At 50.4% G+C, this 22,956-nt stretch overlaps 1 protein-coding gene across 1 annotated transcript in view; it reads right to left on the minus strand.

Moving 5' to 3' along the window:
- Window positions 1–22,956, minus strand: part of CNOT1 (CCR4-NOT transcription complex subunit 1) — a 1,177,977-nt gene that overhangs the window by 164,405 nt on the left and 990,616 nt on the right. Inside the window, exon 45 of the mRNA XM_069215998.1 lies at window positions 5,811–5,984. Within this exon, the coding sequence (XP_069072099.1) occupies window positions 5,811–5,984 (174 nt within the window). The remainder of the gene's footprint in view (window positions 1–5,810; window positions 5,985–22,956) is intronic.

Genomic DNA, 22,956 nt, shown 5'->3' on the forward strand with positions numbered 1-22,956 from the left:
GCGTGTTTTGGGGGGGATGTTCGGTGGGAAGTTGTGGAATTCTATGCAATAGCCATGTTGGATTATTGCTAATACCCAATTGTCTGTTGTAATCTGTTGCCAAGATTGGTAGAATTGGCTTAGTCTTCCCCCCACTGGTGTTGAGTGAAGGGGTTGCGTGACTTGAAAGTCACTGTTTAGGTGGAGGTGTTTTTGGAGTCTGGAATCTTCCCCTACTCCTTGGGAATTGACCCCCCCGATATCCCCTGAAACCTCCCCTTTGGAAGGAACCCTGATATGGTGTGGTTCTTGATTGTTGGCTGGTGGTGTCTGTGGGTTGGCCACGAAACCCCCCTCTAAATGGAGTTTTTCTGAAAGAGCCTCTGCTCTGCGGGGAGTAGAGTGCGCCCATGGCTTTGGCCGTGTCTGTGTCCTTTTTAAGTTTTTCAATGGTTGTATCCACTTCCGAGCCAAACAGTTGTTTCTCGTTGAAGGGCATATTAAGGACAGCCTGCTGGATTTCAGGTTTGAAGCCTGAAGTGCGTAGCCAAGCGTGTCTCCTTATGGTGACAGCAGTGTTGACTGTTCTAGCTGCAGTATCGGCTGCGTCTAGTGAAGAGCGGATTTGATTGTTTGAGATCGTTTGTCCCTCTTCCACTATTTGCTGCGCCCTTTTTTGGTATTCCTGGGGAAGATGGTCTACGAGAAGTTGCATCTCGTCCCAGTGTGCGCGGTCATATCTGGCCAGCAGCGCTTGTGAATTTGCGATGCGCCACTGGTTGGCTGCCTGTGACGCCACTCTTTTCCCTGCCGCGTCAAATTTTCGGCTTTCTTTGTCCGGAGGTGGGGCGTCGCCAGATGTATGTGAATTTGCTCTTTTGCGAGCTGCCCCTACTACCACAGAGTCGGGTGGTAACTGCGAAGTAATAAACACTGGGTCTGTGGGTGGTGGTTTGTATTTCTTATCCACCCTTGGGGTGATGGCTCTTGATTTTACGGGCTCCTCAAAAATTTGTTTTGCGTGCCGTAACATCCCTGGTAGCATTGGGAGACATTGATATTGGCTATGTGTAGCCGAGAGGGTGTTAAACAAGAAATCATCCTCTATAGGATCGGAATGCAGTTGGACATTGTGGAAGTCTGCAGCCCTAGCCACCAGTTGCGAGTATGAGGTACTGTCCTCTGGCGGTGACAGCTTTGTGGGGTATGACTCGGGATCATTGTCCGGCACTGGGGTGTCATACAGGTCCCAAGTGTCTTGATCCTGATCGTCATGACTTATGGTAGTTTGCGCTGGTGAGTGCATTTGTGGCGGTGTTTGTGCCGGCGATGCCTGTGGAGGAGAGGGCGGAGGCGTGACTTTTTTAACCACTTTGGCTTGTGGTTGTGTGTCATCCTTTGGAAGTCCGATCCTTCTTTTCCTCATGATTGGGGGAAGGGTTGATATCTTCCCTGTATCTTGCTGGATGCACAGTCTCTTTTGTGTGTAGTCCGATTCTACACTTTGGAGCTCTTGTCCAAATTTGTGCATTTGGCCACTTAGTCCTTGTTCCTCTGAGTAGGATGAAGGTGTGGTATTTTTCGGCGCCGAGAGAGAATCTTTTTTCGGTTTCGGCACCGACAGAATTTTTGTTCCTTTCGGCATGGATTCTCGGTGCCGATGTTTTTCGGTGCCGGTATGTTGTTTTTGTCTCTCGGAGCCGCTTTCTCGGCTCCGAGGTTGCTCCATGGCGGTCCCTCGACCGGAGTCGGGTGTCTTCGCTATGGGCGTGCCCTTTTTCGGCCCCTTCGACGGGTCGCCTGATTTATGGGTCGAGCCATGGCCTGTTGGCAGTGGCGTCCCCTGGGCTTTCGGTTTGTCGATGGATTTACTTTTCGACGTCTTACTCACAGTTTGTTGCTGTTGTTCGACGTCGGAGTCTCCGGATTCTGATTCCGGAACCGAGAATGTTTCCTCTTCGTCGTCGAAACGTTGTTTTGTCGACGTGGACGCCATTTGGTGACGCCTGGCTCTTCGGTCCCGGAGTGTTTTTCTGGACCGGAAGGCTCGACAGGCTTCACAGGTATCCTCCTTGTGCTCGGGGGACAAGCACAAGTTACAGACCAAGTGCTGATCTGTATAAGGATACTTACTGTGACATTTTGGGCAGAAACGAAACGGGGTCCGTTCCATCGGCTTCGATGTCGCACGCGGTCGGGCCGACCAGGCCCCGATGGGGGATCGAAACGGCCCCAAAGTCTTCCGATGATCGGTGTCGATGTACCTAACTATCCCGATACCGAACGGAACAATACCGACGCTTTCTTCCGAGATTCTGACTAACTTTCCGAACCGAAACACGGAGCGAAAAGGAATACGTCCGAACCCGACAGCGGAAAAAAACAATCTAAGATGGAGTCGACGCCCATGCGCAATGGAGCCAAAGAGGGAGGAGTCCTTCGGTCCCGTGACCAAAAAGACTTCTTCGAAGAAAAACAACTTGTAATACTCCGAGCCCAACACCAGGCAGCGGACTGTGCCAAACATGTGTATCTGCAGCAACATATGCCATCGAACTACATGTTACAGCCCATGGGGGACCTCTGGTGTACCAACGACCTGGGTACCTAAGTGCCATATACTAGGGACTTACAGGAGTACACCAGTATGCTAATCGTGGAGTTTAAGTACCAAAGTGTAGGAAGCTGGCTCTGTATATTCTATATCAAATTGAGATATAGTGTGCACAGAGTCCAGGGGTGCCCAAGAGCCTTGACAGAGGCAATAATAGATAATGCTAATGCTCTATTTGTGGTAGTGTGGTCGAGCAGTTAGGCTTTATCAGAGGGTAGTGTTAAGCATTTGTTGTACACACACAAGCAATAAGTGAAAACACACACTCTGAATTAATTCCAAGCCAATAGGTTTTTATATAGAAAAATATTATTTTCTTTATTTTTAGAACCACAAGATTAATTTAGCAGGTAAGTACATTAAATGTAAGGTACTTGGAATAGGAATACTTAGAACTTTGAACAAAACGAATGTACACAGTTTTTCATAAAATGGCAGTAAGCTATTTTAAAAGTGGACACAGTGCAATTTTCAACAGTTCCTGGGGGCGGTAAGTACAGTTTAGTTATTACGTTAAGTAAAACACATACAAGTTCAGTCTCCGGGGCATAGGTAGCCCACCGTTGGTGGTTCGAGCCAACCCCTAGCATCAAGCACCAGCAACACAGAGCCAGTCAAGTGCAGAGGTCAAAGAGAAGCCAAAATAACATGGGCGCCTATGGAGACTGGGGGGGTGCTCCGGTTCCGGTCTGCTGGCAGTTAAGTACCCGCATCCTTGGGGGGGGGGCAGACCAGGGGGTTTAGTAGAGCACTGGGGGGCCCCAAGTAGGTACACAAAGCACACCCTCAGCAGCACAGGGGTGGCCGGGTGTAGTGGGCAAACAAGGCGTTAGGTTTTCAATAGGACTGAATCTGAATGGAGGGACCCAGGGGTCACTCAGATATTGCAGGAAGGGCACAGGGGGGCTTCTCAGGCAAGCCACTGACTGGGCAAGGGTGAGGGCCGCATGCTGGTCACTCCTGCACTGGTAGTTGGTTCCTCTCAGGCCTGGGGGCTGCGGGTACAGTTCTTCTCCAGGCTTCTGATCTCTTCATCCTGGGCAGTCGCGGTCAGGGGGTGTCCTCGGGATTCCCTCTGCAGGCGTCGTCCTGGAGGGGTGGAGAGGTCAACCCAGGGTGGGCACTTGGTCGCCGTCGCCTTGGGCTTCTCTCTGGTCTGTCGGGCCACCTGGACTGGGGCTGTGGGTGCAGAGTGGTTAGGACTCACGCTTCTGGAGTGAAGTGGGAGTCCTTCAGAAGAGGTTTCTTCTGTTCTTTGGACAGTGCTGCTGTCCACTGGAGTTCTTGATCCTCTGATGCAGGCAGTCCTCTGGAGGTTTTTCAGAGATCACTGGACCTGCAGGATGAGTCGCTTTTCTTCTGCAGGTTCTATGAAGCAGGAGACAGGCCGGTAGGGCCAGGGCCAAGTCTGTTGCTGTCTCCTTTCCTTCTCTGCTGGGGTTTCAGCTAAACAGTCCTCCTTGTGAGGTCGTCAGAAATCTAAAATCCTGGGTTCAGGGTCACCCCTAAATATTGAATTTAGGTGTGTGTTAGGGTCACAGGGCAGCAGACAATGGCTACTCTCCTTGAGGGTGGCTACACCCTCCTTGTGCTCCCTCCCTGTGGGGAGTGGGGCACATACCTAATCCTATCGGGGGGAATCCTCCAAAACAAGATAGAGGATTTTACAAAGAGGTGGTTACTTCAGTTCTGGTCACCATAGGGGTGGACCTGGCTGAGGGGGTGACGACTACTTGTTTTTCTCATTATCTCCCTGGACTTGCCGCCAAAAGTGGAGGCTGTGTCCGGGGGCGGGCATCTCCACTAGCTGGAGTGCCCTGGGGAACTGCAACACGAACCCTGAGCCTTTGAGGCTCACTGCTAGGTGTTACAGTTCCTGCGGGGGGGGGGGGGGGGGGGGGGGGGGGGGGAAGTGTGAAGCACCTCCACCCAGTGCAGGTTTATGGCCCCAGAGAGCACAAAGGCTCTCACCCCAGGGGGTCAGAAACTGGTCTCTCAGTGGCAGGCTGGCACAGACAAGTCAGTCTAGCACTGAAGGATTCGGTAAAATACAGGGGGTATCTCTATTTTAATAAATCCAACACTGGCATCAGTGTGGGTTTATTATTCTGAGAAGTTTGATACCAAACTTCCCAGTATTCAGTGTAGCCATTATGGTACTGTGGAGTTCCTTTTGACAAACTCCCAGACCATAAACTTAATATGGACACACTGTACTTACAATGTTTAAGAATGGACTTAGACACGGTAGGGACATATTGCTCATGCAGCTCCATGCCCTCACCTGTGGTATAGTGCACTCTGCCTTAGGGCTTTAAGGCCTGCTAGAGGGGTGACTTACCTATGCCACAGGCAGTATTTTATATGCATGGTATCCTGAGGGGGATGCCATGTCGACTTTGCCTTTTTCTCCCCGCCAACACACACGATCTGCAATGGCAGTGTGCATGTGTTAAGTGAGGGGTCGTAGGGCCCTTGGTACCACTGGTACCTTTTACAAGGGACTTATCTGTGTGCCAGGGGTGTGCCAATTGTGGAAACAATAGTAAATTTTTAGTGAAAGAACACTGGTGCTGGGGCCTGGTTAGCAGGGTCCCAGCAAGTCAGCATCAATAGACAAAAAGTGGGGGAGTAACTGCAACAAGGAGCCATTTTCCTCCACAAAGCAACTATAGTTGGAGGATAGAGCACAATCACTGGGGTCCTGGTTAACAGGATCCAGAGAAAACAGTGTATGCACACTGACATCAGGCAAGAAGTGGGGGTAACCATGCCAGAAAAAGGAGACTTTCCTACACTGGGTACCTAAGAACATATACTAGGGACTTACATGGGTGCACCAGTATGCCAACTATTGGGTTAAAAGTTTAACAAACAAATTTAGAGGAGACAGCACAGACACAGGGGTCCTAATCAGCAGGATCCCAGTATACTACCCCCTAAACACACTGACACCAGGCAAAAAAAGTGAGGGTAACTATGTCAAAAGAGGTTACTTTCCTACAACCGGGACGCCACTTCCAGGGCAAATGACACCGCACTGAACCAAACAGTCACCTGATGGAGTCCAAGGGTACCGCACACGCAAACGTTCCCGGATCCAGTCTGAAGCCTGGGAAATTCACAGGTAAGGAATCTGCAACTAGAAGTCTATCAGATAGGATCCAGTAGTCTGTAGTTTAATGTTGTCAAACTTTGTACAGCAAGCACAAATTACCTTTAGGTTGGGTGTGAAAGGATCTGGCAGCCTCATGTTCCGTGGGAAGGCACTCAGAATTAAGTTCCTCAGCTGGATGCAGTTTGGAGGGATGACATCGCAGAAGCCATAGTGGTAATCACACAGAAATTCTGGAAAGTCATGCAACAAGACAAGCAACACACGAAGCGTGCCCTACAAAGAGAAAAATTAAAACAGTAAATATTAAGTCCTGTAAATTACCCCTCAAGGAATGCATTTGATATTATTCATCTCTTGAATTGTGGTATTGTGTGGTACTAGGTTACAAATAAAAGCTGTAGTAAGATGGCTGTGTATATGGTGCACTAACAAGAAGTACATTGTGCAGAGTCCAGTCGATACCCAATTGGTTTGCAGAAGCAAAAGTAGATAGTACTAATTGTCGAAAAGTACCCCATTTTGTCGAAAAGTACCCCGTTTTGGGCATGGTTACCCCCACTTTTTACCTGCTATAATATCAGTATGCTTGGACTGTGTTCACTGAGATCCTGCTAACCAGGCCCCCTGTGATTGTGCTCTCTCCCTCTAAATTTTGTTAGGACTTTGCACATCCTACAATTGGCATCCTAGTGCTCCCACACAAGTCCCTGCCACACCACAGACCGGTTTCTGCACGCCTGCTGCTTGAACAGCTTGAGCAGGGGAAGGCAGAACAAAGGATTTCCTGTGGGAGAGGGAGGCAAAACCCCTCTCCCACAGTGAGTAGATGTCAATGGCTTGGGAGCGGTAGCCTCCCAAAGCCACTGGTATGCTTGAAAAAGGAACATTTGGGGCCCTCCTTGCATAAACTGATTTGCACCAGTCCAGGGACCCTTGGTCCCTGCTCTGGTGTGAAACTGGTCAAAGGAAAGGGGAGTGACTACTCCCCTGTCCATCACCACCCTAGGGGTGGTGCCCAGAGCACCTTCAGGTGGCCACTTGGTTCTGCCATCTTTAATCCAAAATGTGCAGAGGCCCCTGGGAGCATCTGACAGGTCAGGCAGGTGATGTCACAGCCCCCCTCCTGATAAGTGGTCACCTTGCTAGTAGACCAAATCCCCTTCCTGGGCTATTTAGGATCTCCCTCTTGGGTGGGTCCTCAGATTCGACATGCAAGATTCTAGCAGGACTCCTCTGCATCGTTTATTACAGTTCCAGTGGCTAGAAAATTAAGTAAAGTACCCTCTTTCTGGCATGGTGTAGGAAGCTGGCTCTGTAGATGCTATATCAAAATGATAGTGTGCACAGAGTCCAGGGGTTCCCCAAGAGGCTTGACAGAGGCAATAATGGATACTACTGATGCTCTATTTGTGGTACTGTGGTCGAGCAGTTAGGCTTGTCAGAGGGTAGTGTTAAGCATTTGTTGTACACACACAAGCAATAAATGAGAACACAAACTCAATGACTTAACTCCGGGCCAATAGTTTGTATATAGAAAAATACTTCTCAATTTATTTTTAGATCCACAAGATTCATTTAGCAGATAATTACATTAAATGTAAGGTGCTTGGCATAGGAATACTTAGAACTTTAAACCAAAACTGTAATGTACACAGTGGTCCATAAAATGGCAAAACGCTATTTTAAAAGTGGTCTGTTCAATTTTCAACAGTTCCTGGGGGAGTTAAGTAAAGTATAGTTTCTGAGGTAAGTACCACACTTACGGGTTCAGTCTCCGGGGCATAGGTAGCCCACCGTTGGGGGGGGGGTCAAGGCAACCCAAACACCCAGCCCCAGCAACACAGGGCCGGTCAGGTGGAGAGATTGAACAGGAGCCAAAATAACGTGGGTGCCTACGGAGACAGGGGGTACGCCGGTTCCAGTCTACTTGCATGTAAGTACCTGCGTTGTCAAAGGGCAGACCAGGGGGGGTTTTGGAGGAGTACTGGAGGAGCCCCAAGTAGGCACAAAAACCACACCCTCAGCTGCACAGGGGCAGCCAGGTGCAGTGTGCCAACAGGGCGTGGGGTTCTCAATAGAACTCTATTGAGGGACCCGGGGGTCACTTAGGCGCTGCAGGTAGGGCAAGTGGGGCCTCTCGGGCAAGCCACCAACTGGGCAAGGTTCAGGGCTGCCTACTGGTCGTTGCTGCACCGGTGGTCGGTTTCTCATGGGCCTGGGGGCTGCGGGTGCAGTGCTTCTCCAAGCGTCAGATATATTCGTCCCGGGTAGTCGCGTTCGGGGGCGTCCTCGGGATTCTCTCTGCAGAAGTCGTTGTGGGGGTGCAGAGAGGTCAGCCCAGGGTGGACACATTGTCTGAGTCACCTGGAGGGGTCCTCTTGATAGGTGGTTTCTCAGGACACGGGCCTGGGGCGTCGGGTGACGAGTAGTGAGGACTCACGCTTCCGGAGTGAGGAGGGACTCCCTTTAAAGATGGATGTCTTTTCTTCTGGCTGGGCAGAGCCGCTGCCCACAGGAGTTCTTGGTCCTCAGTGTTGCAGGCAGTCCCCTTGAGGCTTTTCAAGGGTTGCTGGTCCTGTAGAATGCATAGCTTTTCGGTTGCAGCATCCTTGAAGCAGGAGACAGGATGGCAGGGCTGGGGTCCAAATCAGCTGTCTCCTCCTCTGCAGGGTTTTCAGCTCAGCAGTCCTTGTGAGGTCGTCAGGAATCTGAAGAGCTGGGTTTAGGGTCACTCCTAAATACTAAATTTAGGGGTGCGTTAGGGTTAGAGGGCAGTAGCCAATGGCTACTCTCCCTGAGGGTGGCTACATCCACCATGTGCCCCCCTCTTGGGAGGGGGGTCACATCCTTATTGGTCCTAATCCTCCAAAGCAAGATGGCGGATTTCTCCAGGAGGGTTTCACTTCAGCTCTGGTCACCTTAGGGGAGGACCTGGCTGGAAGGGGTGACTCCTTGTTTTTCTCATCTCCAGAGACTTGCTGCCAAAAGTGGTGGTTCCCGGGGGAGGGGGTAATGCAGGCATTGTCACTAGATGGAGTGCACTGGGGCTTTTTAATACCAGGCTTGAGCCTTTGAGGCTCACCGCCAGGTGTTACTGTTCCTGCAGGGGGAGGTGTGAAGCACCTCCACCCAGGACAGGCTTTGTTTCGGACCACAGAGTGCACAGAGGCACACACCCCATGTGGTCAGAAACTCATCTGGAAGTGGCAGGCTGGCACAGACCAGCCAGCCTTGCACTAGTAGTTCGGATAACATACAGGGGGCATTTTTAAGATGCCCTCTGTGTGCATTTTTCAAATAATACCACACTGGCATCAGTGTGGGTTTATTGTGCGAAGAATTTTGATACAAAACTTCCCAGTATTCAGTGTAGCCACTATGGTGCTGTGGGGTTCGTAATGACAAACTCCCACACCATATACTCAGTATGGCTAGGCTACCCTGAACTTACGTCTAAAAATTTACTAAAACTGTAGGGGCATAGTGCTCATGCAGCTGTGCCCTCACCTGTGGTATAGTGCACCCTGCCTTAGGGATGTAAGGCCTGCTAGAGGGGTGACTTACCTATGCCACAGGCAGTGGTTTGTGGGCATGGCACTCTGAGGGGAGTGCCATGTGGACTTTGCCTTTTTCTCCCCACCTACACACACACTGTCTGCAATGGCAGCGTGTATCTGTTAGGTGAGGGGTCCCTTAGGGTGGCACAACATGCTGCAGCCCTTAGGGACGTTCCCTGGTCACAGGGCCCTTGGTACCACATGCTACTGCCTTTAGAAACATCCTTGATCACAGGGCCCTTGGTACCACAGGTACATTTTTTACAAGGGACTTAATTGTGTGCCAGGGTTGTGCCAATTGTGGAAACAACGGTACAGTTTTAGGAAAGGAAATCTGGTGCTGGGGCATGGTTAGCAGGGTCCCAGCAGTCTTCCAATCAAAGCTGGCATCAACACTTGGCAAAAAGTGGGGGGTGACCATTCCAACAGTGGCACTTTCCTACACCCAGCGGATGCAGGAGGTCCGCCGTAGTCTGAAGGTGGGTGACAAGAGCATGGTGTAGGAAGTTGGCTCTGTATGTGCTATTTCAAAGTAAGGAATAGCATGCACAGAGTCCAAGGGTTCCCCTTAGAGGTAAAATAGTGGTAAAAAGAGATAATACTAATGCTCTATTTTGTGGTAGTGTGGTCGAGCAGTAGGCTTATCCAAGGAGTAGTGTTAAGCATTTGTTGTACATACACATAGACAATAAATGAGGTACACACACTCAGACAAATCCAGCCAATAGGTTTTGTTATAGAAAAATATCTTTTCTTAGTTTATTTTAAGAACCACAGGTTCAAATTTCACATGTAATAGCTTGATTGGAAGGTATTGCAGGTAAGTACTCTAGGAACTTTGAATCATTACATTAGCATGAATACTTTTGTCATAAAACACAATAAGCCATTTTAAAAGTGGACACTTAGTGCAGTTTTCACAGTTCCTGGGGGAGGTAAGGTATTGTTAGTTTTCACAGGTAAGTAAGTCACTTACAGTTCTCAGTTTTTGGTCCAAGGTAGCCCACCGTTGGGGGTTCAGAGCAACCCCAAAGTTATCACACCAGCAGCTCAGGGCCGGTCAGGTGCAAAGGTCAAAGAGGTGCCCAAAACACATAGGCTATAATGGAGAGAAGGGGGGTGCCCCGGTTCCAGTCTGCCAGCAGGTAAGTACCCGCGTCTTCGGAGGGCAGACCAGGGGGGTTTTGTAGGGCACCGGGGGGGGACACAAAGTAGCACAGAAAGTACACCCTCAGCAGCGCGGGGGCGGCCGGGTGCAGTGTGCAAACACGCGTCGGGTTTCCTTCAGGTTTCAATGGGAGACCAAGGGGTCTCTTCAGCGATGCAGGCAGGCAAGGGGGGGGCTCCTCGGGGTAGCCACCACCTGGGCAAGGGAGAGGGCCTCCTGGGGGTCACTCCTGCACAGAAGTTCCGTTTCTTTAGGGGCTGGGGGCTGCAGGGTCTTTTCCAGCCGTCGGGAAATGGAGTTCAGACAGTCGCGGTCAGGGGGAGCCTGGGGATTCCCTCTGCAGGCGTCGCTGTGGGGGCTCAGGGGGGACAACTTTGGTTACTCACAGTCGTAGAGTCGCCGGAGGGTCCTCCCTGAGTTGGTTGTTCTCCCCCAGTCGAGTCGGGGTCGCCGGGTGCAGTGTTGCAAGTCTCACGCTTCTTGCGGGGAATTGCAGGGGCCTTTAAATCTGCTGCTTGTAACAAAGTTGCAGTTCTTTTGGAGCAGTGCCGCTGTCCTCAGGAGTTTCTTGTCTTTTTCGAAGCAGGGCAGTCCTCAGAGGATTCAGAGGTCGCTGGTCCCTTGGAAAGCGTCGCTGGAGCAGGTTTCTTTGGAAGGCAGGAGACAGGCCGGTAAGTCTGGGGCCAAGGCAGTTGGTGTCTTCTGTTCTTCCTCTGCAAGGGTTTGTCAGCTCGGCAGTCCTTCTTCTTGTAGTTGCAGGAATCTAAATCTTTAGGTTCAGGGAAGCCCTTAAATACTAAATTTAAGGGCGTGTTTAGGTCTGGGGGGTTAGTAGCCAATGGCTACTAGCCCTGAGGGTGGGTACACCCTCTTTGTGCCTCCTCCCAAGGGGAGGGGGTCACATCCCTAATCCTATTGCGGGAATCCTCCATCTGCAAGATGGAGGATTTCTAAAAGTTAGAGTCACCTCAGCTCAAGACACCTTAGGGGCTGTCCTGACTGGCCAGTGACGACTCCTTGTTATTCTCATTATTTTCTCCGGCCTTGCCGCCAAAAGTGGGGGCCGGGGCCGGAGGGGGCGGGCAACTCCACTAGCTGTAGTGTCCTGCGGGGCTGTGACAAAGGGGTGAGCCTTTGAGGCTCACCGCCAGGTGTTACAGCTCCTGCCTGGGGGAGGTGTTAGCATCTCCATCCAGTGCAGGCTTTGTTACTGGCCTCAGAGTGACAAAGGCACTCTCCCTATGGGGCCAGCAACATGTCTCTAGTGTGCAGGCTGCTGGAACCAGTCAGCCTACACAGATAGTCGGTTAAGTTTCAGGGGGCACCTCTAAGGTGCCCTCTGTGGTGTATTTTACAATAAAATGTACACTGGCATCAGTGTGCATTTATTGTGCTGAGAAGTTTGATACCAAACTTCCCAGTTTTCAGTGTAGCCATTATGGTGCTGTGGAGTTCGTGTAAAACAGACTCCCAGACCATATACTCTTATGGCTACCCTGCACTTACAATGTCTAAGGTTTTGCTTAGACACTGTAGGGGCACAGTGCTCATGCACTGGTACCCTCACCTATGGTATAGTGCACCCTGCCTTAGGGCTGTAAGGCCTGCTAGAGGGGTGTCTTACCTATACTGCATAGGCAGTGAGAGGCTGGCATGGCACCCTGAGGGGAGTGCCATGTCGACTTACTCGTTTTGTTCTCACTAGCACACACAAGCTGGTAAGCAGTGTGTCTGTGCTGGGTGAGGGGTCTCTAGGGTGGCATAATACATGCTGCAGCACTTAGAGACCTTCCCTGGCATCAGGGCCCTTGGTACCAGAGGTACCAGTTACAAGGGACTTATCTGGATGCCAGGGTGTGCCAATTGGGGAATCAAAAGTACAGGTTAGGGAAAGAACACTGGTGCTGGGGCCTGGTTAGCAGGCCTCAGCACACTTTCAATTCAAAACATAGCATCAGCAAAGGCAAAAAGTCAGGGGGTAACCATGCCAAGGAGGCATTTCCTTACACAACCCCCCCCCCCCCCCCCCAAACGAAAGAGGATGAGACTAACCTTTCCCAAGAGAGTCTTCATTGTCTAAGTGGAAGAACCTGGAAAGGCCATCTGCATTGGCATGGGCAGTCCCAGGTCTGTGTTCCACTATAAAGTCCATTCCCTGTAGGGAGATGGACCACCTCAACAGTTTTGGATTTTCACCTTTCATTTGCATCAGCCATCTGAGAGGTCTGTGGTCAGTCTGAACTAGGAAGTGAGTACCAAAGAGGTATGGTCTCAGCTTCTTCAGGGACCAAACCACAGCAAAGGCCTCCCTCTCAATGGCACTCCAACGCTGCTCCCTGGGGAGTAACCTCCTGCTAATGAAAGCAACAGGCTGGTCAAGGCCATCATCATTTGTTTGGGACAAAACTGCCCCTATCCCATGTTCAGAGGCATCTGTTTGCACAATGAATTGCTTGGAGTAATCTGGAGCTTTTAGAACTGGTGCTGTGCACATAGCTTGCTTCAGGGTGTCAAAGGCCTGTTGGCATTCTACAGTCCAGTTTACTTTCTTGGGCATTTTCTTGGAGGTGAGTTCTGTGAGGGCTGTCACAATGGATCCATATCCCTTCACAAACCTCCTATAGTACCCAGTCAAGCCAAGGAATGCCCTGACTTGAGTCTGGGTTTTTGGAGCTACCCAGTCCAGAATAGTCTGGATCTTGGCCTCCACCTACAAGGTGTCCCAAGTAAACCACAGTTCCCTGCCCTATCTGGCATTTGGATGCCTTGATAGAGAGGCCTGCAGATTGCAGAGCCTTCAAAACCTTCTTCAGGTGGACCAGGTGATCCTGCCAGGTGGAGCTGAAGACAGCAATATCATCAAGATAAGCTGCACTAAAGGATTCCAGCCCAGCAAGGACTTGATTCACCAACCTTTGGAAGGTGGCAGGGGCATTCTTTAAACCAAAGGGCATAACAGTGAACTGATAATGCCCATCAGGTGTGGAGAATGCTGTCTTTTCTTTTGCTCCAGGGGCCATTTTGATTTGCCAGTACCCTGCTGTTAAGTCAAAGGTACTTAAGAATTTGGCAGCCCCTAATTTGTCTATTAGCTCATCAGCTCTAGGAATGGGATGGGCATCTGTCTTGGTGACAGAGTTGAGACCTCAGTAGTCCACACAAAACCTCATCTCTCTCTTTCCTTCTTTGGTGTGAGGTTTGGGGACTAAGACCATTGGGCTAGCCCAGGGGCTGTCAGAGTACTCAATTACTCCCAATTCCAGCATCTTGTGGACTTCCACCTTGATGCTTTCCTTAACTTGGTCAGACTGTCTAAATATTTTGTTTTTGACAGGCATGCTGTCTCCTGTGTCCACATCATGGGTACACAGGTGTGTCTGACCAGGGGTTAGGGAAAAGAGTTCAGCAAACTGCTGCAGGACCTTCCTGCAGTCAGACTGCTGTTGGCTAGAGAGGGTGTCTGAGTAGATCACTCCATCTACTGAGCCATCTGTAGGGTCTGATGAGAGGAGATCAGGGAGAGGTTCACTCTCAGCTTCCTGGTCCTCATCTGTTACCATCAACAGATTTACATCAGCCCTGTCATGGAAGAGCTTAAAGCGGTTCACATGGATCACCCTCTTGGGGCTCCTGCTTGTGCCCAGGTCCACCAGGTAGGTGACCTGACTCTTCCTTTCTAGTACTGGGTAAGGGCCACTCCATTTGTCCTGGAGTGCCCTGGGAGCCACAGGCTCCAGAACCCAGACTTTCTGCCCTGGTTGAAATTCAACCAGTGCAGCCTTTTGGTCATACCACAACTTCTGGAGTTGTTGGCTGGCCTCAAGGTTTTTACTTGCCTTTTCCATGTACTCTGCCATCCTTGAGCGAAGGCCAAGTACATAGTCCACTATGTCTTGTTTAGGCTCATGAAGAGGTCTCTCCCAGCCTTCTTTAACAAGAGCAAGTGGTCCCCTTACAGGGTGGCCAAACAGAAGTTCAAAGGGTGAGAATCCTACTCCCTTCTGAGGCACCTCTCTGTAAGCGAAAAGCAGACATGGCAGGAGGACATCCCATCTCCTTTTGAGTTTTTCTGGGAGCCCCATGATCATGCCCTTTAATGTCTTGTTGAATCTCTCAACAAGGCCATTAGTTTGTGGATGATATGGTGTAGTGAATTTGTAAGTCACTCCACACTCATTCCACATGTGTTTTAGGTATGCTGACATGAAGTTGGTACCTCTGTCAGACACCACCTCCTTAGGGAAACCCACTCTGGTAAAGATACCAATGAGGGCCTTGGCTACTGCAGGGGCAGTAGTCGACCTAAGGGGAATAGGGGAATAGCTTCAGGATACCTAGTAGCATGATCCACTACTACTAGGATGTACATATTTCCTGAGGCTGTGGGAGGTTCTAGTGGACCAACTATGTCCACACCCACTCTTTCAAAGGGGACCCCCACCACTGGAAGTGGAATGAGGGGGGCCTTTGGGTGCCCACCTGTCTTACCACTGGATTGACAGGTGGGGCAGGAGAGGCAAAACTCCTTAACCTTCTGGGACATATTGGGCCAGTAGAAGTGGTTGACTAACCTCTCCCACGTCTTGGTTTGTCCCAAATGCCCAGCAAGGGGAATATCATGGGCTAAGGTCAGAATAAACTCTCTGAAACCCTGAGGCACTACCACTCTCCTAGTGGCACCAGGTTTGGGATCTCTTGCCTCAGTGTACAGGAGTCCATCTTCCCAATAGACCCTATGTGTTCCATTTTTCTTGCCTTTGGACTCTTCAGCAGCTTGCTGCCTAAGGCCTTCAAGAGAGGGACAGGTTTCTTGTCCCTTACACAACTCTTCCCTTGAGGGTCCCCCTGGGCCCAAGAGCTCAACCGGATAAGGTTCCAGCTCCATAGGCTCAGTTCCCTCAGAGGGCAGAACTTCTTCCTGAGAAGAGAGGTTCTCTTTTTGGTGTTGTGTTGCAGCTGGTTTCCCAGCTGACTTTCCTTTTCTCTTGGTAGGCTGGGCCATTTTTCCAGACTCCAGCTCTACTTTTTCACCCTGTGCCTTGCACTGTGCCCTAGTCTTGACACACACCAGTTCAGGGATACCCAGCATGGCTGCATGGGTTTTCAGTTCTACCTCAGCCCATGCTGAGGACTCCAGGTCATTTCCAAGCAAACAGTCTACTGGGATATTTGAGGAGACCACCACCTGTTTCAGGCCTTTGACCCCTCCCTACTCTAAAGTTACCATAGCCATGGGATGTACTTTAGTCTGATTGTCAGCGTTGGTGACTGGGTAAGTTTGTCCAGCCAGGTATTGGCCAGGGGAAACCAGTTTCTCTGTCACCATGGTGACACTGGCACCTGTATCCCTCAGGCCCTCTACACTTGTCCCATTAATTAAGAGCTGCTGCCTGTATTTTTGCATGTTAGGGGGCCAGGCAGCCAGTATGGCTAAATCCACCCCACCCTCAGAGACTAATGTAGCTTCAGTGTGACACCTGATTTGCTCTGGGCACACTGTTGATCCCACTTGGAGACTGGCCATTCCAGTTTTAGCTGGATGGGAGTTAGAAGTGGTATCTTTCTTGGGACAGGCCTTGTCTCCAGTTTGGTGTCCAGACTGACTACAGTTACGACACCAGGCCTTTTTGGGATCAAAGTTTTTACCCTTGTACCCAGAATTGTTTTGTGAAGAGGCTCTGGGCCCACCCTCCTGTGCAGGTTTTTGGGGGCCTGTAGAAGACTCTTTACTATCATTGTTTTTGGCTGTCTCACCACCTTTCCCCTGGGGAGGTATTGTGACCCCTTTCTTTTGGTCACCCCCTGTGGAAGTTTTGGACACCCTAGTCTTGACCCAATGGTCCGCCTTCTTTCCCAATTCTTGGGGAGAAATTGGTCCTAGGTCCACCAGATGCTGATGCAGTTTATCATTGAAACAATTACTTAATAGGTGTTCTTTCACAAATAAATTGTACAGCCCATCATAATCATTTACACCATTGCCTTGAATCCAACCATCTAGTGTTTTTACTGAGTAGTCTACAAAGTCAACCCAGGTCTGGCTCGAGGATTTTTGAGCCCCCCTGAATCTAATCCTATACTCCTCAGTGGAGAATCCAAAGCCCTCAATCAGGGTACCCTTCATGAGGTCATAAGATTCTGCATCTTTTTTAGAGAGTGTGAGGAGTCTATCCCTACACTTTCCTGTGAACATTTCCCAAAGGAGAGCACCCCAGTGAGATTTGTTCACTTTTCTGGTTTCACAAGCCCTCTCAAAAGCTGTGAACCATTTGGTGATGTCATCACCATCTTCATATTTAGTTACAATCCCTTTGGGGATTTTCAACATGTCAGGAGAATCTCTGACCCTAGTTATGTTGCTGCCACCATTGATGGGTCCTAGGCCCATCTCTTGTCTTTCCCTTTCTATGGCTAGGATCTGTTTTTCCAAAGCCAGTCTCTTGGCCATCCTGGCTAACTGGATGTCCTATTCACTGGGGTTATCCTCAGTGATTTCAGAGAGGTTGGACCCTCCTGTGAGGGAGCCAGCATCTCTGACTATTATTTTTGGAGTCAGGGCTTGAGAAGCCCTGTTCTCCCTAGATAGGACTGGTGGAGGGGATTCTTCCTCCAGTTCACTATCATCCTCCTCTGTGTTATCCACAGAGGGGTTGGCTCTATCATACTCTGCCAACAGCTCCTGGAGCTGTACTTTGGTAGGTCTGGAGCCCATTGTGATTTTTCTTAAGTTACAGAGTGACCTTAGCTCTTTCATCTGGAGATGGAGGTAAGGTGTGGTGTCGAGTTCCACCACATTCATCTCTGTACTAGACATTATTCTTCTAAAAGTTGGAATGCTTTTAAGAATCTAAAACTAGTTCTAGAATCTAATTCAAACTTTTACAAACTTTTAAACTCTAAAAGAAAGGCTAACAGGGACTAACACAAGGCCCTAGCAGGACTTTTAAGAATTTAGAAAACTTTTCAAATTGCAAAAATCAATTTCTAATGACAATTTTGGAATTTGTCGTGTGATCAGGTATTGGCTGAGTAGTCCAGCAAATGCAAAGTCTTGTACCCCACCGCTGATCCACCAATGTAGGAAGTTGGCTCTGTATGTGCTATTTCAAAGTAAGGAATAGCATGCACAGAGTCCAAGGGTTCCCCTTAGAGGTAAAATAGTGGTAAAAAGAGATAATACTAATGCTCTATTTTGTGGTAGTGTGGTCGAGCAGTAGGCTTATCCAAGGAGTAGTGTTAAGCATTTGTTGTACATACACATAGACAATAAATGAGGTACACACACTCAGAGACAAATCCAGCCAATAGGTTTTGTTATAGAAAAATATCTTTTCTTAGTTTATTTTAAGAACCACAGGTTCAAATTTCACATGTAATAGCTTGATTGGAAGGTATTGCAGGTAAGTACTCTAGGAACTTTGAATCATTACATTAGCATGAATACTTTTGTCATAAAACACAATAAGCTGTTTTAAAAGTGGACACTTAGTGCAGTTTTCACAGTTCCTGGGGGAGGTAAGGTATTGTTAGTTTTCACAGGTAAGTAAGTCACTTACAGTTCTCAGTTTTTGGTCCAAGGTAGCCCACTGTTGGGGGTTCAGAGCAACCCCAAAGTTATCACACCAGCAGCTCAGGGCCGGACAGGTGCAAAGGTCAAAGAGGTGCCCAAAACACATAGGCTATAATGGAGAGAAGGGGGGTGCCCCGGTTCCAGTCTGCCAGCAGGTAAGTACCCGCGTCTTCGGAGGGCAGACCAGGGGGGTTTTGTAGGGCACCGGGGGGGGGGGACGGGGGACACAAAGTAGCACAGAAAGTACACCCTCAGCAGCGCGGGGGCGGCCGGGTGCAGCGTGCAAACACGTGTCGGGTTTCCTTCAGGTTTCAATGGGAGACCAAGGGGTCTCTTCAGCGATGCAGGCAGGCAAGGGGGGGGCTCCTCGGGGTAGCCACCACCTGGGCAAGGGAGAGGGCCTCCTGGGGGTCACTCCTGCACAGAAGTTCTGTTTCTTTAGGGGCTGGGGGCTGCGGGTGCAGGGTCTTTTCCAGCCGTCGGGAAATGGAGTTCAGACAGTCGCGGTCAGGGGTAGCCTGGGGATTCCCTCTGCAGGCGTCGCTGTGGGGGCTCAGGGGGGACAACTTTGGTTACTCACAGTTGTAGAGTCGCAGGAGGGTCCTCCCTGAGTTGGTTGTTCTCCCCCAGTCGAGTCGGGGTCGCCGGGTGCAGTGTTGCAAGTCTCACGCTTCTTGCGGGGAATTGCAGGGGCCTTTAAATCTGCTCCTTGTAACAAAGTTGCAGTTCTTTTGGAGCAGTGCCGCTGTCCTCAGGAGTTTCTTGTCTTTTTCGAAGCAGGGCAGTCCTCAGAGGATTCAGAGGTCGCTGGTCCCTTGGAAAGCGTCGCTGGAGCAGGTTTCTTTGGAAGGCAGGAGACAGGCCGGTAAGTCTGGGGCCAAGGCAGTTGGTGTCTTCTGTTCTTCCTCTGCAGGGGTTTGTCAGCTCGGCAGTCCTTCTTCTTGTAGTTGCAGGAATCTAAATCTTTAGGTTCAGGGAAGCCCTTAAATACTAAATTTAAGGGTGTGTTTAGGTCTGGGGGGTTAGTAGCCAATGGCTACTAGCCCTGAGGGTGGGTACACCCTCTTTGTGCCTCCTCCCAAGGGGAGGGGGTCACATCCCTAATCCTATTGGGGGAATCCTCCATCTGCAAGATGGAGGATTTCTAAAAGTTAGAGTCACCTCAGGACACCTTAGGGGCTGTCCTGACTGGCCAGTGACTCCTCCTTGTTATTCTCATTATTTTCTCCGGCCTTGCCGCCAAAAGTGGGGGCCGGGGCCGGACAACTCCACTAGCTGGAGTGTCCTGCGGGGCTGTGACAAAGGGGTGAGCCTTTGAGGCTCACCGCCAGGTGTTACAGCTCCTGCCTGGGGGAGGTGTTAGCATCTCCACCCAGTGCAGGCTTTGTTACTGGCCTCCGAGTGACAAAGGGACTCTCCCTATGGGGCCAGCAACATGTCTCTAGTGTGGCAGGCTGCTGGAACCAGTCAGCCTACACAGATAGTCGGTTAAGTTTCAGGGGGCACCTCTAAGGTGCCCTCTGTGGTGTATTTTACAATAAAATGTACACTGGCATCAGTGTGCATTTATTGTGCTGAGAAGTTTGATACCAAACTTCCCAGTTTTCAGTGTAACCATTATGGTGCTGTGGAGTTTGTGTAAAACAGACTCCCAGACCATATACTCTTATGGCTACCCTGCACTTACAATGTCTAAGGTTTTGCTTAGACACTGTAGGGGCACAGTGCTCATGCACTGGTACCCTCACCTATGGTATAGTGCACCCTGCCTTAGGGCTGTAAGGCCTGCTAGAGGGGTGTCTTACCTATACTGCATAGGTAGTGAGAGGCTGGCATGGCACCCTGAGGGGAGTGCCATGTCGACTTACTCGTTTTGTTCTCACTAGCACACACAAGCTGGTAAGCAGTGTGTCTGTGCTGGGTGAGGGGTCTCTAGGGTGGCATAATACATGCTGCAGCCCTTAGAGACCTTCCCTGGCATCAGGGCCCTTGGTACCAGAGGTACCAGTTACAAGGGACTTATCTGGATGCCAGGGTGTGCCAATTGGGGAATCAAAAGTACAGGTTAGGGAAAGAACACTGGTGCTGGGGCCTGGTTAGCAGGCCTCAGGACACTTTCAATTAAAAACATAGCATCAGCAAAGGCAAAAAGTCAGGGGGTAACCGTGCCAAGGAGGCATTTCCTTACACATAGGGATTAGGATCCTTCAACAGACAGTTGTTGAGGTAGAGGAAGACTGAAATCCCTAATCTGCGCGGATGAGCTGCTACCACCGCCATCACTTTTGTGAACACCCGAGGGGCACTGGTGAGACCAAAGGGGAGCACGGTAAACTGAAAGTACTCCAGGCCCACCTTGAACCGCAAGTAGCACATGTGGGCAGGCAGGATGAGGATGTGAAAATATGCATCCTGCAAGTCCAGCGCTACCATTCAGTCTCCTTGGTCTAGGGCAGACAAGACTTGAGCAAGAGTGAAGATGCTGAATTTCTCCTTTTTGAGGAAGAGACTGATGTCCCGCAAATCCAGAATAGGGCGAAGACCCTTGTTCTTTTGGGAAATCAGAAAGTAGCGGGAATAACAACCACTGCCCACTTCTGACATTGGGACCCTTTCTATGGCTCCCTTGGCCAAGAGAGCCACAACTTCTTCACAGAGCCAGACTAAGTTATCCTCCATCAGCCGATCTTTTAATGGAGGCATAGAGGGAGGGAAAGACTGGAAGGGGAGGGAATAGCCCTTCTGTATGATCAGTGTAGGAAAATGCAGCAAGACCAGTTTATCGGATATTATGGACCGCCAGTGAGGGAGGTGAAATTGAATCCTCTTGTCAACTGGGCGCCCATTGTCTTGGGAGAATCATACTAGGAGGACTTGGGCGCTGTGGAGGAGGGGGGCTGGGAGGTAGCTGACCTCTGGCTAAACCCTCTGGGCCTGAAGGAACCACAACCTCGTCCTTGATGTTGAGGTGATGGAGGATAGTAGATTTGTGGGTGGCGTTATACCACAACCCTTCCAAATTCTCAAAAGGGGCGAAAGGCAGACTGCTGTCGAGCGGGTGTCAAGAGGCCCAAGGATCTGGCCGTAGCCTGAGAGTCCTTGAACCGCTCAAGCTCCGAGTCTGCCGAAGGGCATGGACTTAAGGTTTGCCTGGACATCCCCCGAAAAGCCAGACGTATGGAGCCAGGCGTGGCGATGAAGGGCCACCGTTGAAGAAATCACCCTACCTAGCGAGTCGGTCGTGGCCAAACCACACCGTATTGTAAACATGGCTGCATCTCTCCCATCTTTAACAACTTGTGAGAGTGTCCCGTACGCCCTCTGGGACCAGGGCAGCACCTGTGACACCGTATCCAATAAAGTATGGGAAAAACAGCCCAACAGGCATGAGCTGTTTACGGACCTCAACGCCAGACAGGAGGAAGAAAACATTTTCTTACCAAGCTGATCCAGCCTCTTGGATTCCCTAACTGGGAGAGCGGAAGGTGTAGGAAAATGGCTCCCTGTTGCAGTTACCCCCCCACCTTTTGCCTGATAGTGATGCTGACTTGACTGATAAGCGTGATGGGACCCTGCTAACCAGGCCCCAGCACCAGTGTTCTTTCATAAAAATGCATCACAGCCCTAAGGCCGGGTGCACTATACCACATCTGCATGAGCAATATGCCCCTACAGTGTCTAAGTCTATTCTTAGACATTTTAAGTACAGGGTGGCCATATTAAGTGTATGGTCTGGGATTTTGTCAAAACGAACTCCGCAGCTCCATAATGGCTACGCTGAATACTGGGAAGTTTGGTATCAAACTTCTCAGAATAATAAACCCACATTGGCACCAGTGGTGGATTTATTACAAAATGCACACAGAGGGCATCTTAGAAGATGCCCCCTGTAATTTACCCAATCCTTCAGTGCAGGACTGACTGGTCAGTGCCAGCCTGCCACTGAGACGAGTTTCTGCTCCCCCTGGGGTGAGAGCCTTTGTGCTCTGAGGATAGAAACAACGCCTGCTCTGGGTGGAGGTGCTTCTCACCTCCCCCTGCAGGAACACCAGGTGGTGACCCTCAAAGGCTCATGCCTTTTGTTACAGCACCCCAGGGCATCCCAGCTAGTGAAGATGCCCGCCCCTCCGGCCACTGCCCCTACTTTTGGCGGCAAGGCTGGAGGAGATGAGAAAAACAGGGAGTAGTCACCCACCAGTCAGGACAGCCCCTAAGGTGTCCTGAGCTGAGATGACCCCTGCCTTTAGAAATCCTCTATCTTGGTTTTGGAGGATTTCCCCAATAGGATTGGGCTGTGCCCCCCCTCCCCTCAGGGAGGAGGCACAAAGAGGGTGTAGCCACCCTCAAGGACAGTAGCCATTGGCTTCCGCCCCCCAGACCTAAACACAACCCGAAATCTAGTATTTATGGGCGACCCAGGAAAGCAGATTCCTGCAAACTACACAAAGAAGGACTGCTGACCTGAAAGCCCTGCAGAGGCGACAGACAACAACTGACTTGGCCCCAGCCCTACCGGCCTGTCTCCAGACTCGAAGAACCTGCACAGTGACGAATCCGACAGGGACCAGCGACCTCTGAAGCCTCAGAGGACTGCCCAGAACCGAAGGGCCAAGAAACTCACGAGAACAGTGGCACTGTTCAAAAACAGCAACAACTTTGCAACTTTTTTGCAACTTTCAAATAATTCACTCTTCTCGCCAGAAGCGTGAGACTTCACATACTGCACCCAACGCCCCCGGCTTGAGCTCCAGAGAACCAACACTGCAGAGAGGACTCCCAGGCGACTGCGACCTTGTGAGTAACCTGAGACAACCCCCCTGCATCCCCACAGCGACACATGCAGAGAGGATCCAGAGGCTCCCCCTGACCGCGACTGCCTGGAACAAAGAACTCGACGCCTGGACCAAGCACGGCACCCACAGCCCCCAGGACCAAAAGGAACTGAACTCC

Source organism: Pleurodeles waltl, chromosome 12, assembly GCF_031143425.1.
Source record: "Pleurodeles waltl isolate 20211129_DDA chromosome 12, aPleWal1.hap1.20221129, whole genome shotgun sequence".
Lineage (NCBI taxonomy): Eukaryota > Metazoa > Chordata > Amphibia > Caudata > Salamandridae > Pleurodeles > Pleurodeles waltl.